At 37.9% G+C, this 14,433-nt stretch overlaps 1 protein-coding gene across 3 annotated transcripts; it reads left to right on the top strand.

The window, feature by feature from the left end:
* Positions 1-12,830, top strand: LOC141830367 (uncharacterized). Of its 3 annotated transcripts, none has more exons than XR_012601976.1 (9): positions 1-197; positions 1,063-1,316; positions 1,407-1,622; positions 1,716-5,565; positions 5,700-5,797; positions 6,006-6,202; positions 6,293-6,376; positions 6,486-6,578; positions 10,006-12,830. XR_012601976.1 is itself a non-coding variant. In XM_074717807.1 (9 exons), exons 2-8 carry the CDS (start codon positions 1,110-1,112, stop codon positions 6,360-6,362), a joined length of 4,503 nt encoding a protein of 1,500 aa, XP_074573908.1. In that variant the 5' UTR covers positions 1-197; positions 1,063-1,109; the 3' UTR covers positions 6,363-6,376; positions 6,486-6,667. The 3 variants fall into 3 exon arrangements, 2 of the variants coding, with proteins under 2 accessions (XP_074573908.1, XP_074573907.1); XM_074717807.1 differs by lacking the exon at positions 10,006-12,830 and having other exon boundaries at positions 1,716-5,349; positions 5,485-5,565; positions 6,486-6,667; XM_074717806.1 differs by lacking the exon at positions 10,006-12,830 and having other exon boundaries at positions 6,486-6,667.
* Positions 12,831-14,433: the final 1,603 nt, after the last annotated feature.

Genomic DNA, 14,433 nt, shown 5'->3' with positions numbered 1-14,433 from the left:
CTCTCTCTCTCTCTCTCGCTTCGCTACGATACTCCGATCTTGTCAAGCCAACTACAAGAATCTAGATCTCGTCGGTGCATCCCCTTTTCCGCCTGCAGGGACCTTAAGCCTTGCTCGCTGCCGCTCTCCAGTCTAGGGTTTTAGCGTTCTTTCGGAATTGGCCTGCCTGCATGCACCCGTCGTTCTACAACCTTGAGGTATCGCTCCTTTGCCTTTCTCCCTTCTTCTATTCATTCTGGTTTCGGTGAAGGTGTCGCGTCGTTAGTTCTGGTGGAGTTCTTTTGCTCCTTTCCGAAGAACTTCTGGGTTGCGGTCGAAGTGTTATGCGAACAGGGTGCAGCGTTTGGATCTTGAGATGCTTATGTCTGTACGGTTTGCTGTTGGTGTGGTGTTTTGGTGGGTGGTTGACTGTTTCTGAACTTCTTCTATGGGTTTAACCTCAGATACTACTGGGGCAATCAGCAATTTTCTTATGCTGTGTTCACTTGGAAGGAAGAAATACGGCGGAAATAAAGTAAAAGTTATAAAAGAAAATAAATGAAACAAGTTGCTATTCTATTTCTTTTAGTTTTTTCTCCCGATGGAATCAAAAGAAAAGAAATGTCATTACTTATCTGTGTTTTGTAGATGCTGAAACTTTATCTACCTCTCTCTTTTCACTGAATTCGAAGAATTGGAGAGGATTAAGTTACTTCCTACTTTCCTTCCAACTAAACGCAAAAATTTGATTACGCAGTTTTCTCTTTTATTTGTTTTTCTAAAATCTGTGTACACACCATGCTTGTAATACTTGAAGGCAGCTGCATCATGTTTGATTCCATTTTACTGTCTTTTTCCTTACATGTCTTACTGATACTGTTGTTGTTTCGTGCACGGATGGTTGGTTATTAGATGCATGCCATCCTTCTCAAGGTAGGGTGACTTAACACTCATTAAGTACCTTGAAAGTTAATGGAGATGATTTTGTATATATGTATTATTGGTGCTGTTGATTTACTTTCACTGTCAGGTTCTTTTTATTTGCATTTGCGGTGTGTTACTTCTGAGATTTTGACATTGCAGGTCAGTTAGCTATCAGTGAGCTCAATCTGATTGGCATTATTTGCAGAATGGGTTTTGATAATGAGTGTATAGTAAATATTCAATCCCTTCCTGGTGAATATTTTTGTCCTGTTTGCCGGACACTTATCTACCCTAGTGAAGCTTTACAATCTCAGTGCACCCATTTGTATTGCAAACCATGCTTATCCTACATTGCTGCTACCACACATGCATGCCCATATGATGGATATCTGGTGACTGAAGCAGACTCGAAGGTCTCTTCTTTCCCACAATTTTTTTCTTATGCAAAACCCTAAATAAATGGCCCTTTCCCTCTTCTTATGAACGCATGTTTTTATGCTCAGCCACTTGCTGAATCAAATAAAGCTCTCGGGGAGACCATTGACAAAGTAGCAGTCAACTGTCTCTATCAAAGGAGTGGGTGTCAGTGGCAGGGAACATTATCTGAATGCATTGCACATTGCAGTAGTTGTACTTTTGGAAATTCACCTGTTGTATGCAATAGATGTGGTACTCAAATTATACATCGGCAAGTGCAAGAGCATACTCAAATATGCCCTGTGAGTCTGAAAATCTTTTCCTTGGTTTAATTTTTTTTAAAAGGAAAATCAGTAAAATGGCTGTTATTTTCTTATTTAATGTGCTTAATGCAGGGCTTGCAACCTCAAGCACAACAATTAGATAATAGTCACGTACAAGCTTCAGCAGCATCTAGCCAAACTGTTTCCCAGGATCCAACCATTACATCTGCAGCTGCTCCTGGATCAACAGCTGGCACAGTTACTGTGGCCATTCCTGCAGCTGCTTCAGCATCTACTTCAACAGCACCTTCTGCTGCAGCTCCTGCTACTGCCTCCGCGATACCTAGTACTGCTGCTGCTGCTGCTTCTCAAAGCCAAACCCAAGCCAATATAACTGCCTATGCACAAGCTGCATCACAACTTCCTACTCAACAATGGTACCAGCAGCAACAATTGCAGCAATATCAACAGTACTATCAGATGTATCCTGGCTATGACCCTTACCAGCAGCAATATCAACAGTATGCCCAGTATCAACCGCAGGCATACCCACAATATGGGCAACCACAAGCACAAACTCAGCCTGTAATACAAGGACAACAGCAGCCTTCCCTATATGTGCAGCCCCAGTCTCAACCTCAACCTCAACCTCAGGTCCATGCCCAACCTATAGGTCAGCCCCAACCACGTGCCCAGGCTGTTCAAACGCAACAACAGCAGCCTTTGATGCCAATTCAACAAGCACTTCCTCAGCCTCAACCCCAAGGGCAACCTCAACCTGGTGCACAGCTCGCACAAATGCAAGTTCCACAAGCTACTGTGCCTGTTCAGCAGCCTTACACACAGATACTCCCACAAACTAATCAGCCACCCCAAGCACAGATAGCAGCTCAGCAATTTGTGCAGCCAACACCGATACAATATGCTCAACCACAACCACCTCAACAGATGCAGGTGCCTCCACATCAACAACCACTCCAGCCACAGCAACATCCACAAACTCTCCCTCAACAGCAACCTCATCCGCACACACAACCCCAGGCCCGTCCGACTGCTGTACAACAGCCACCAATGCTACCGCAAATGCACCCCCAACATCCTAATGTCCATCAGCAAATGCAACCCCAATCAATTGCACAACCTCAGCATCCATCAAATCATCCGGTGACAGGGCATCAGTCGTATCAGCAAACCCAATCTGGTGCCCCACCTCAGCGCCCCATGTTTGTACAAACCCAGCAGGTTGTTCCCCAGCAACCTGTCCAAATGCCAAACCCGTTTCCATCTCAACAACCATCGCAGATGCCTCCACCCTCTGGTTATATGCCAACGCAAGTCCAGCAACAACCAATGCTACCACCGCAAAGGCCTGCTTATCCTCAGCAACAACCTCATCTTCCAGTTAATCAGCATGGGCAACAAAAGCACCAGTATCCTACAATGCATGCACAGGCACAGCAACAAGTTTTTCCGTCTCAGCAAGCTCATGGTCATTTGCTTCCTGGCCAGCAGTTTCCACAAACGATGGTTTCATCACAACAACAAATGCACCCTCAGGGTCCACAACATATTCAACATGTTACTGCACAACCTCATCCTCATGGTCCACCAGCTCAAGGTATGGCAGCACATCAAACAGCCATCAGACCATTAACAGCAAACACCTTGCCACCTCAATCAATCCAACAGTTTCCTGGTGGTCCAGGCAAGCCAGCTCAACCAGCTTTAAATCAACAATCACCAAATCATAGCAACTTGACACGTCCTGGCCCTAGTCTGACTGTCACACCTGAGTCACTAAAGTCTCATCTCTCACAACCTGGTGGCCAAGCAGTTTCAATCGCTTCAGCTGGTCCTCCAAATTCAGAAGTGATAGACAAAATGGGAATATCTGTGGAACTGACAAACGAATCAGTTGCTAATAGTGCTGATGGAAGGCTTCTAAATGAAATTTCTACCACAACTGACACAAAGATCAGTCACTCAGAGTCAGAAACCGATAGAAAATCTGGTGGTGACAGCAAGGAAAATGATAAACAATCAGAGATGGCTTCAACACTTCCTGAAGAGGAAGGCATGGAGCCTGCTGAGCATAAGTATGGAGACAAGAAGGAAGTGGCCGATTTGGTTGATGGTAACCAGAGACCTGATGTTCCTAATGATGGAAATGCTGGGGAAAATCAAAGCACAGAAGCTAAGCCTGATGAAAAGGCTGGTGCACCATCTGAAGTTCGAGGGTCAAATGTGTCTTCTGATGCTGGTATTCACAAGCATTCCTCTTTAGCTGCTGAACTTAAGGACTCATCTGGCTTAACTGAAGGCCCACATACTGGGGAATTTGCTAGTAAAACTAAATCCCAGCAGCTGCCAGCTCCTGAGAGAGGTCATCTGCAACAGCCGACTCTTCAAAATGCTGCTCCACCTTATGAAGGAACACATTTCCAGACTGGTTATCAGGATAGGAGTTCTTCTCAGTTAGCATGGAATGGTTCAGTTTCTGGTACACGACAGGCTGTTCCTTTATCAGGTCCTTTACCGGGTAAGGAGGGCTACCAAACACAGCAAATTCCCTATGGTCATCCCTCAAATGCAACAGCTGCAACCACTAGATTCTCAGCACCTGATAGAATATTGCCCCATCATATTCCACATCCTGGGGCTAGTCAAGATAGAAGATCCCAGGAAACTCTGCCATATCAAATTCAGTTGCCTGGACAAAATACAGCAGCTGGCCAGATGAGGCCCCCTGGCCAGAATTTTCCTGAACACCTTCCTCTTCAGGGGCAGCCTTCAGTTGTACAAGAGTCATTTAGATCTTCGACTGGACAACCATATGGTGGTGGTTATCATTCTGATGCACATCATGATGGCCCTCCTGGTCCAGGGGTTCCCCCCTCAGGTAGGCTCCCTGGGCATGTTGGGTTTCCACAGCATGGGTTTCCAGAACAGGCATTAGCTCCTCAAGGACAAGGTCAAAGTCATATGTCTCAGCCGCATGCTGGTGTTAGAGTTTCACAGCATCCTCAGCTTGTGCCCAACTCTGGAGCTTTTAATACTTCGAGTCTGATGCCAAGAGGACCTCTATTTCATCCTGAAGATCGTGGAGGTCCCTCTCATCTTGGACCATCAAATGCTTTGGAACCTGAAATGTATGACACAAGGAGGCCTGGTTTTTCGGATGTCAGACCAGATCTACTTGGAAAGTCAAATCTTATTAAAGCTAATGGGATTCCAGGAAAAATGCAAGTTGATAGCATGCATGATCCTGCTTTTACTCTTGGATTGGCTGAAGACAGATTCAAGCCATTCCCAGATGAAAGATTCCGACCAGTACCCGAGGACGGGATGCCAAGACATTTTCCACTTGATCCTGGCAGACATAATGCAGGCCGTAGAGAATTTGAAGAAGATTTAAAACAATTTCCTAGGCCATCCCATTTAGATTCTGAAGGTCTGCGGAACTTCGATAGTTACAATTCATCAAGGCCCCTTGATAGAGGGTGGCAGCAGACTGGTCCTGACATTAGGGCTTTTGACAGACCATTGCCTAGGCCTGATGGAATTCCTGGTCCTTTTGCTGCAGGCCAAACTGGTTCTTTCCCAGCTAGTAGGCCTGGCCTGGAAAACCATATGATGGATATGTTGGAAACACGTAGGCCTCCTGGCCCCCATGAGGAGTTTGATCGCCATATGGACGTACTTCCTCCAATACGCAGCCCTGTTAGAGATTATGGTGCTCTTCCATCCGGTAGGTTTGGAACAACTGGTAAGCCACGTTTGGGGGATATTGATTCAAGGGAGTTACATGGATTCACTGAAAGATCAAAACCTTTCAATGCCTCATCAGATTTATCTGCTGGTTCTTTCCATGATAGTAAAATTTCAATGCCATCTATGCTAGGTTCTGGGCCAATGCCTGGTCGATTTCTAAGAGAGATTCCTGATGGTCCTAGGAGTTTCCAGATGGAACAATTTGAATCAGGTAATTTCAATATCAGTTATCTGGATGATGATAATTTCACATCAATACACACTAGATATTTTTTCTAGCTTTCCATGTAAGTTTCTGGAAAATGTGTATTTTGTTCTAAAATCTCCCTCGTAATTTTTGTGCAGGAGAACCATTCAATCAGGGTCGCATGCCCAGCGGTGATCCTGGTTTTGGTGGCATTCATGGGCGTGATTTTCCAAATGAAGCTGCACCATTTAGCATCGTGAGCCAGTTCTTGAATGTTATTCACTGCCAGTTCTTGAATGTTATTCACCTTTTGGGAAAATATTTCATTGTCAATGATATCTTTATCAATTTCCATTGTACTATTTAGCATGCCTGTTTTACGTTGTGATTGCAATTTCTGACCATGGTACTTCTTGTAGAATATCATTTTGCTTTTAACTTTTCAAGTGGATTTTTGTTGCCAGCATAATGTACGAGGTGACATGGAGGCCTTTGAGTTGTTCAAGAAGAGGAAGCCTGGGACTATGGGATGGTGTCGCATATGCAGTATTGATTGTGAAACAGTGGAAGGATTGGATTTACATGCACAAACCAGGGAGCACCAAAAGATGGCTCTGAATATGGTGTTAGCTTTCAAGAGAGAGGCCAACATGAAGAATAGGTTGCCAATTTTTGTCAAAAAGAAACCATAAGCAAGTCGGATATTCTATTGTACTAAGTCTGATAATCTGATTTCTTGTGTTTTCTGCAGAATCTCTGAGAGTGTTGTACCCCGCGAAGGGAAGAACAAAAGGAAAGATTTTGGAAAACCATTGAAATGAAAAAAACCATCATGGTAGTTTTCTATCTAATATTATTGATCTTTGCTGTAAATATGAATCTTTGTTTGAAGCATTTGAAATGTTTTAGGTACATTCTAATTGTTCTTATGAATTTCTTTTCAGGTTACTACTGTGTTGGGAACGTTTTTTTGTCTGAAGTTGAATCTTCCAGTTGGAGATTGTTGACAAACTCTAGTTGTAGAACTTCATCCAATGGTCGTGTTTGTCATTTTATAGATTAATATTTTTATCTTTCCTTCTGCTATTGTACCTTTTCTATTCTAAATGCGCTGACTTTTATTTTATCTTACTAAATTGTTAGCCGTCTTTTGCTATAGTTCTTAAAAATTTGGATGTGTTTGCATGTTCTCTAGAACAATGTTCTCATTTAGATCTTTGCATGCTCTCTTGGGCATCACCAACCATTTGAAGTAAAGGTCTATTTGGGCGTGCTCTTATCATAATTAATCTCTCCAATCATTGTTCTTCAGCAATAGGTCTAATTCAACAGTTTATATTAGCTACTTGTTACAAAACTTCTCTATTTGGACTTGTGAGTAGCAGTGAAATTGACTGACAATGAACATGACCTCTATTAATTTAATTTAAAAAGAACTGTACTGATTTTAGGCAGTTTTTATACATTAATCACGTAATAAATTACAAATATAACTAGCCAAATTCAGTTGTGGGTATTATCCTGTATTGACACTCTTTTCCTCTGGTAGCAACCTGTTCTTGCCTGGTATTTTACACGTGTAATCAAACAAAGACCTGTACCTTCTTCTCAGTGCTAGGCAAATAGAAATTTAGGTTTGGGCTAAGAACTCATTGACGTACTTGGATTTGAGTCTGATTCTTCATGATGCAGGGGCATGGCCACCTGACCATCTTATGTGTGTCCTAGTAGGTGATATTCTATCTCTGACCTTATGTATCATTTTAGGCTCTGAATTGGTTAAAAGACTAGCACTTGCAGTAGCACATGCCTAGAAGAAGCAATGCAAGGAGACATCCAAATTATAACCAATAATATACATGCAAATTTGGTTGACCATCCTATGAATTTCACATTATAAGAGCATTGAATATGCACCAAACTTACATGTCTAGTTGGTTAGATAATATCAGTCCTCATTATGCACCTAATGTTTTTCATTGTAATTCTACAATATTCCTTTTTGTGCTATACATATGTTTTTTATATTTTCTAAACTAAATGGCTTTTCTTAGACTTGAGCAAGGCTTTGTGCTGTGAGTGTCTAATGCTTTGCCAAATACAAAGGCCCAATGCATTGATGCACCCAGAGACTTTTGTAACTTGCAGAGGCCAACTCTAGATTCAGAACACTTAGATTGTTGTAGAGGAACAGTGCGAGAGTTTTCAGTTTTTGGAACATGCAGCATCTCTAACTGGTTATTCACTATAATCTTTTTTGCATCCTTGGATCTCGGTTTTGTTTTGATGTGATTATGGGCCCATCCAATTTACATTATTTCATGTTTACAAATAGCTTCCTTAAGATTTATCTGGTAATATGAAATCGTCTTTTGAATGCGATTGCAATAAATGGGGCTTGTATGATCATTGACAGCATTATTAGTTAGGTTTCTTCTTGAAATTGTGTTGAGCATGCTTTGAGGACATCATTATTTTTGTGTTAGTCAGCTAATTTAAGGCCTGCATTTGCAGTTTAATATCCTCTATTTTGTTATTTGTTTTCACTTTTGGAAGTTTATGTTTATATTAATTTTACACTTGCATGCACGGTTCTTTTAAACTACTTGATTTTGTTTTTTTTCTTGATTTCTTTCTTTTAACCTCTGAGAAAAAAACCCATCTTGATGGGATTGGATAATAAATCTCGTAAAATGATATTGTGCAAATAGGAGTTTGACTGTTTGGCATCTTTATCTCAATGTTGGCTTCCACCTCTAATGATTTCACCCAACCCTGACTTTATCCTGTTGCTTGAGATATTTTTTACTCTATAGGTTGATATTCTTTAAATTTCCTTGAAAAAATTCAAGAAAGCTTGAAGGCCATATGAAAACGTTTCTGTAGATTTAATATCTGATCTGCAGAAGCACACCTTAGTCCACTTAGCAGTCCTAGCTACTAGACGTGTGGATAGGTTTGCTCTATCTTGACTTAAATTACAGCAATAAATAGATTGAAACTGCTATATAACTTGTTTCTTTCTATATTAAATATGAGATACCTAACTTCATCAGCTTGGTTCAGTTGGTTTATGCAAAAAAATTCTAGTTATACAGCTTTGCCAAAAATGATTTTTTGATTATTATTTGTCATGATTGTTGACATCTGTTCTCTCTCAGATGTCTCCATTTCTAAAACAAATTGTTGGATAGTTTTCTTCATCAAGAGGAGTACGGTCATAAGGAAAGAGATCATTTTTTGGTCAGAATAGAAAGTATTATACATCACTCAAGTTATCTAGATTGGAAATTTTTGTATTCACTTTTGTGATTGTAAAGAAATCATTGATGCATAATCTGCTTTACATAGCAAAAATTGTTGGACGTTATGTTGCATAAAACAAGTTAGAGTTTTCATGCTTAAATAATGCTATTCCCTTTGCTCAAGACAATACAGTTTCTAATTTGGTCAGTCTGAGCTGTGTCAGAAGATACTATATTTTCTATGTGATTAATTATAATTCATGCTAATCATAAATGTATAGTAAAATCAAAATTTGAAGCTTATTGGATAGGAACCTTCCAGTTTCCTTCAAATCGGACTATTCATTATTTTCCTTCCTGTCAACTACATTATTTTTTGCTCCCCTTCCCATGTCTGGCTCATTTAGAAAATTGTAAGGTAGAGAAAGGAGATTGAAGGAAAGGTATTGTGAATTGAAAGGAGTATTTAATGTGGAGACTGAAAGAGGAGAAGACATGGGAAATGAAAATGAAAATACAAATCAACTAAGGTTCCCTTTGTTTTGTGAAAAAACATTGTGCTGTCCATATCACACTTTCTCTTAGAATATTTCATCCAAACTACTCTAAACCTTATGTTTAACGGGAATCAAGTTATTTATTTTGGTAAAACTATCATATTGCCTATGGCATTGTGCCTTAAATTTAGTAATGCTGACCTCCTATATAGGAAATTCTATATAACTAATTCTCAAGCACCAATTTAGCTAACTAATATTTTGAAAAGTACCTTGGGAAATTCATCTTTCAGTTTATACCAAGACTGCAATATCTTTTGGTGGTAGGGAGCAACTTTACTAAGATGTCAAGAGTGTGTATGCAATTATGGATCTTTTGATTGTAACCCTGCTTAGGTTAAAGTGAGAATGATGACCAAGCTGTGTTTTTTTTTGTTGCTATTTTTAGTGTTTAGTGTACCTAGTTAGTCGAATCTATAATCTTTTTTCTAAATAGTGTGATCATTTACTATTTCAAATTTGTTTTACATGGTCTTGCATATCTTTTTCTTTTCCCAATATCAACAATTGTAAACTGTGATCATATACTACACATTTGTTTAAAGAAGTTCTGCAAATCCTTATCTTTCCTTTTCATGGTATAGGCATCTCTATGGTTTGATACTTTTGAAACTGGCTGGGTTAAATTGTGACCTTGGTTTATTGCTTTGTGGTATCTGCAGTTTGGAGGGTGCTATTAGTTCAGGCATTGAATTCTTGAGATTCCTTGGACTTCGATATGATGATCTCGACTTCCACATCATTTGATCTATGTTGGTTATTTCCATGCTTTCTTCTCTGGATACTTATATTTGTTTGGTTTTAAGAAATTCATCCTTCTGTTCTCCTTTTCCTAGTTGTTTCTATTTTAATCCCTATGATTTTTTTTCATGTTAAATCCCAATGATTGCCATCTTATTATTACTTTTTTTAGTTGAGAATTTGTCCATTTCTCTAATAACTTTTCAGAAGTTCAACAATATGAACTTCTCATACTGGTACGTTTGTACATATTCAGAACTAGTTGGACTAGGATCATCTACATTTGACCATGCCAGCTAGATTTTAGGTACCATTCTAACCAATAAGAAATAAGAAAATGAACATTTTATTAGGATTTAATCTAATCCTCATTAGGAAACATATAGCTACTATTGATTCTATAGCTTTCTGAAACTTTTATTTAATTAATCATGCAGTTCTGCATATGGTATCTCACCTTTTTTTTTAGAATTTTGTACTTAGACGTTGGTGATGCAAAAGATTAAAATGTTAACTACAGAGGATATCTCATATTATATTTTTTAAGCTTTCGTGATTAGCCATTGAAGATGCAAGAGATTAAAATGTATAGATGAGTAGGTATGTTTTTAGGAGGAGACAAACTAGTGTTGGAAAAGGTTTCCTTCAAAGGGGAAAAATAGACTTGCAATATGCATTGAAGAGGCTCTTGGTCCATTTCTCAGCTCTTCTTCCTGTCTGTTTCCAATTTACCCCTTCATTTATCACTCTGGTGGGCCTTTTGTTTCATGCTCCCTCTTCCCCTAATTCACTGACGCATTATCTCAGTGTTAGTGAATTCTATATTTCATGTCAAAATTGATATTTATTTGATGTAGTTGCATTGATGGGTTTCTTCTTTGCCTATTTGAGACTGGTCTCATCAGGTTCTATCAGCCAATATGACAAAAAACAAAGATAACTAGCTTTTGCCCCTGTTATAAAGGCCGTGTAACTAGTGTTAATTATAATGACCTAGCTTCAGGAAAAAAAATGCAACTGTCTGCTAGTGGTGAATGTCTCATATTCAAGGAAATGGTTACTGTAATAATCACTCATGTTTTATGGGTTAGACTACTGTAATTAACAATACAATCAATGAGCCAAGCTAGGAATGCCTGATTGTTGTAGAAAGGGTACTCTTGGTTGTAAGGTCCAGAGATTGGCAATCCGTTCTACTTATGTTTACTTTAGTTGGCCTGGATGACTCAACTTTTTATTACTTATTTTTTTCTCAATATAGTTGACCTGATATCACCATGATTTGTATAGAACTCAATGATTATTATAAGGTCTATTTAGCTGACACCAAATACTAAGGGCTATTAGTACTTCCAATCTATAATTGTTTACTAATAAAGATGCTTGGTTATGGATAAGTTAGCTGTGAACATCAGAAAACTATTACAACTAGATAGGCAAATTAACTATCTAAACGTTAAGGAATCTGAAACTCGCAACTTACGTTTCAAAAACATGAGGCATTTATATCTTGTTGAACTCATTGTGGTTGTTGATCAATCTGAACCATATCTTTTCTTGTTTTAGAATGGTTTTACTAGTTTAAAGTTGTCTAGTTGGAAAATATTTGACTTACAAATCTATATTCATCTGTTGCACTGATTTCTCCTGATGAACTGCTTAACTTTTGGCTCCATTGCATGGGCTTTGATAGGCAAGGGCTTGAGAGTATATGCATTTAATTTAGAGAAACCTTTGGAACTGGCCTTGTTATCGTTGAATTAACTTTTACGTATCTGTCTGCTAACGGAGAGGTAATGAGTCTGTGTAATGGAAATTAGAGAAGGGAATTTGCTTAATTTTCTGGCTGGAGATGAACCTAATGGAGACTAATAGATTGTAATATCCTTCCCACGTGAAAAAATAGAAATAAATGTGAGTTACTTCTATCCAAATTATTGGATTCTACAAGCATATAGAGATCTGCATACACCAAGGGGGAAATAAATTTAGGCCCAGAATTAATGCATGAATTCTTGTTGCTTTTGTACGATTTATTTTGAGATGTAAGGTTCAGTAGATAAATCACTTTCCTTTTCTATTGCTAAATTGTTGCTTGGCCATGATTGTTGTGTTTGTCTTTATTATATCGGATCAAGATTATTCTGACAGATGAGTAGATTTCAATTTGAGCCCTGGGATTTTGAAGTTTTAGTCCATTCAATATTTCCAATTGGGATTTCCAATGGTGGCTTTTTGCATTGTGATTGGATTTTTTTTCCGGTGTTTTTTAGATGGTAACTATATCCTGCACGTAATAACCTTCGTTTAGATTATACGGAGGTACCATTTAGTCATGCAGCTTGCATTCCTGCAAGTTTACAAATCAGGAGAAGCGTACGCATTCAATCTTTCAATTCTAGCGACAACATATATTTATTTTTCTTTATTTTCTGAACTGATGTGTGGAGCTCATTCAACCTTTGTCCAATTAAAGATGATACGACAATTTGAAAAAGGGTTTGGGCGGGGGTAAATCCTAAGTTAAGGTATCATCATAGACCAACTGCCTTGTTTGCATGGTGGATTATGTTAATGTCTTGTTAAAAAAAAATATGAACCTTTATTATGTTCTTTCATTACGGATCCACAGTAGCTAAAATATACTATGAATCGTGTATCTACATGAAATTTTGTAGATGAATATAACCTAATGAGCATGGTTCTATCAAAGGTCAATGCAGCAGTTGTCTATACCAAGAAAGTACGGATGTACTTGTTTTGTTTTATAGTTAAATACTTTGAGTAATTTTGAAACCAACTAACATATGATGGAGATTTTAAAATTGAAATTGAATCAGGGTCCAAGTATAACCAACTTTATCATGTTGAAAATTATTAAAATAATATTCTAAAATTTCTGCAAATATATACACAACACATACAATGTCATACATAGGCACGTATGTGTACGTAAGTATTGTATCCATTCAGTTTTCTATATTTACCATTGTCTTACTCTTCTTCTTGTGTTGTAACGATAATTCCCAAGCTGTTTCATCAATGAAGAATACAGCGCTTGTTATGTGATGCTGTGGCTTGAGCAGAATCCTCTGGCTGACAGCCCTGCCCCCTCAAGAATTCCCCAAGCAAAATTGAAGTATGAGGTATTGCGACACACTCAGGTTGTTAATCTTGCCCACTATGAACGTTTGGACTGCTGCTTCTCAGTCTAAGCTGAGTCGGGGGGTCATCAGCTGAAAGTCATGGAATTGAAGCTGCTGTAGTAGTAACGGTAGTGGCATAACGCCGCACACTTGGGTTGGGTAGATCTGGTAGGGGCTAAGGAAGTTGGCGTATAAATGGCTGGAAGATGGGATAGGGTTTCAGGAAGCTGGTGGACAAATACTCCGCATTGGATACTGTAGTGGAATTGGGGAAGCAATGAGAGGACTGCACCGTGTATTGACTATATTTGGCTTTGGTGACGTGAGCTGCATCCCCATCCATTCATGTATTTTTTTTTCGTTGGTTGATGATTTGTGAGTGTCTAAGTGGTTGGTATATTTATTTTTGAACAAAAATCAAGTGTACCCCTGTAGGTTCTTTTTTAAAAACAAACAGATTTTTATCTCAAAAATGTTTTTATTATAATACGGGGTGCCATAGTATATATTAAAATTGTTTTAATTTTATTAAAAACTATACATAGAATAATGTTATTTTAAATTTATTTAAAGTTAAATTTATAGTATAGAATAATTGTTCTAAGTATTTGCAATAGCTATATCATAATTATTATAATTTACAGCAATTATTGATAATAATAAATGTTATAATAATTATAGATGGATTTTGATCAATTCAAAATAAGTTTAGTTAAATTAATTGTTTTTGATAAATTAGTAAGAGTATTTATAGTATTTTGGATTAAGTTGAGTTGGTTGTTTTATTATTATTATTATTTTGATAATTTGGGTATCTAATTATTGAGGTGATTAATTTGGTTCTATTGAAGGTTTTCATATGTTATCTAAATTAGAAAGTGTAAGTGAGTTTTATCGAATTATTCAATATCATAAGTTTTTCAAATTCGAGTCGTCTTACCATTGACTCATAGTCTCGGGATTGAGTTGGTTATTTTAGATATTACATATTATATTATGTTGTAATAATTATAATAATGTTAGAATAAGATTTTTTTTGTGATAAAAAATATATTGGCCTTGTTTTAGGGTTTATAATATGGCTACAAATCCAAAAAATGAATGAAGATTTATTAAATAAAGAAATCTTTTTATTCTCTTTTTTTTTGAAATGCCTCTTATTATTGAAATATTTATTCTCTTAATAACTTCTAACTTTTAAGG

The sequence above is a fragment of the Curcuma longa genome, chromosome 6 (assembly GCF_044706935.1).
Source record: "Curcuma longa cultivar G26 ecotype Majalengka, Jawa Barat chromosome 6, ITB_CL_G26_1.1, whole genome shotgun sequence".
NCBI lineage: Eukaryota > Viridiplantae > Streptophyta > Magnoliopsida > Zingiberales > Zingiberaceae > Curcuma > Curcuma longa.
The sequence above is the reverse complement of the archived record's forward strand: the minus strand, read 5'-3'. Positions and strand labels throughout refer to the sequence as shown.

Bases quoted from the DNA above. Each gene is read 5' to 3' on its own strand.
- LOC141830367 (XM_074717806.1), top strand. From the start codon at position 1,110: ATGGGTTTTGATAATGAGTGTATAGTAAATATTCAATCCCTTCCTGGT. The intron at 1,623-1,715 runs GTGAGTCTGAAA...TGCTTAATGCAG, and splicing joins AGCATACTCAAATATGCCCT to GGCTTGCAACCTCAAGCACA. The intron at 5,798-6,005 runs GTGAGCCAGTTC...TTTTGTTGCCAG, and splicing joins AAGCTGCACCATTTAGCATC to CATAATGTACGAGGTGACAT.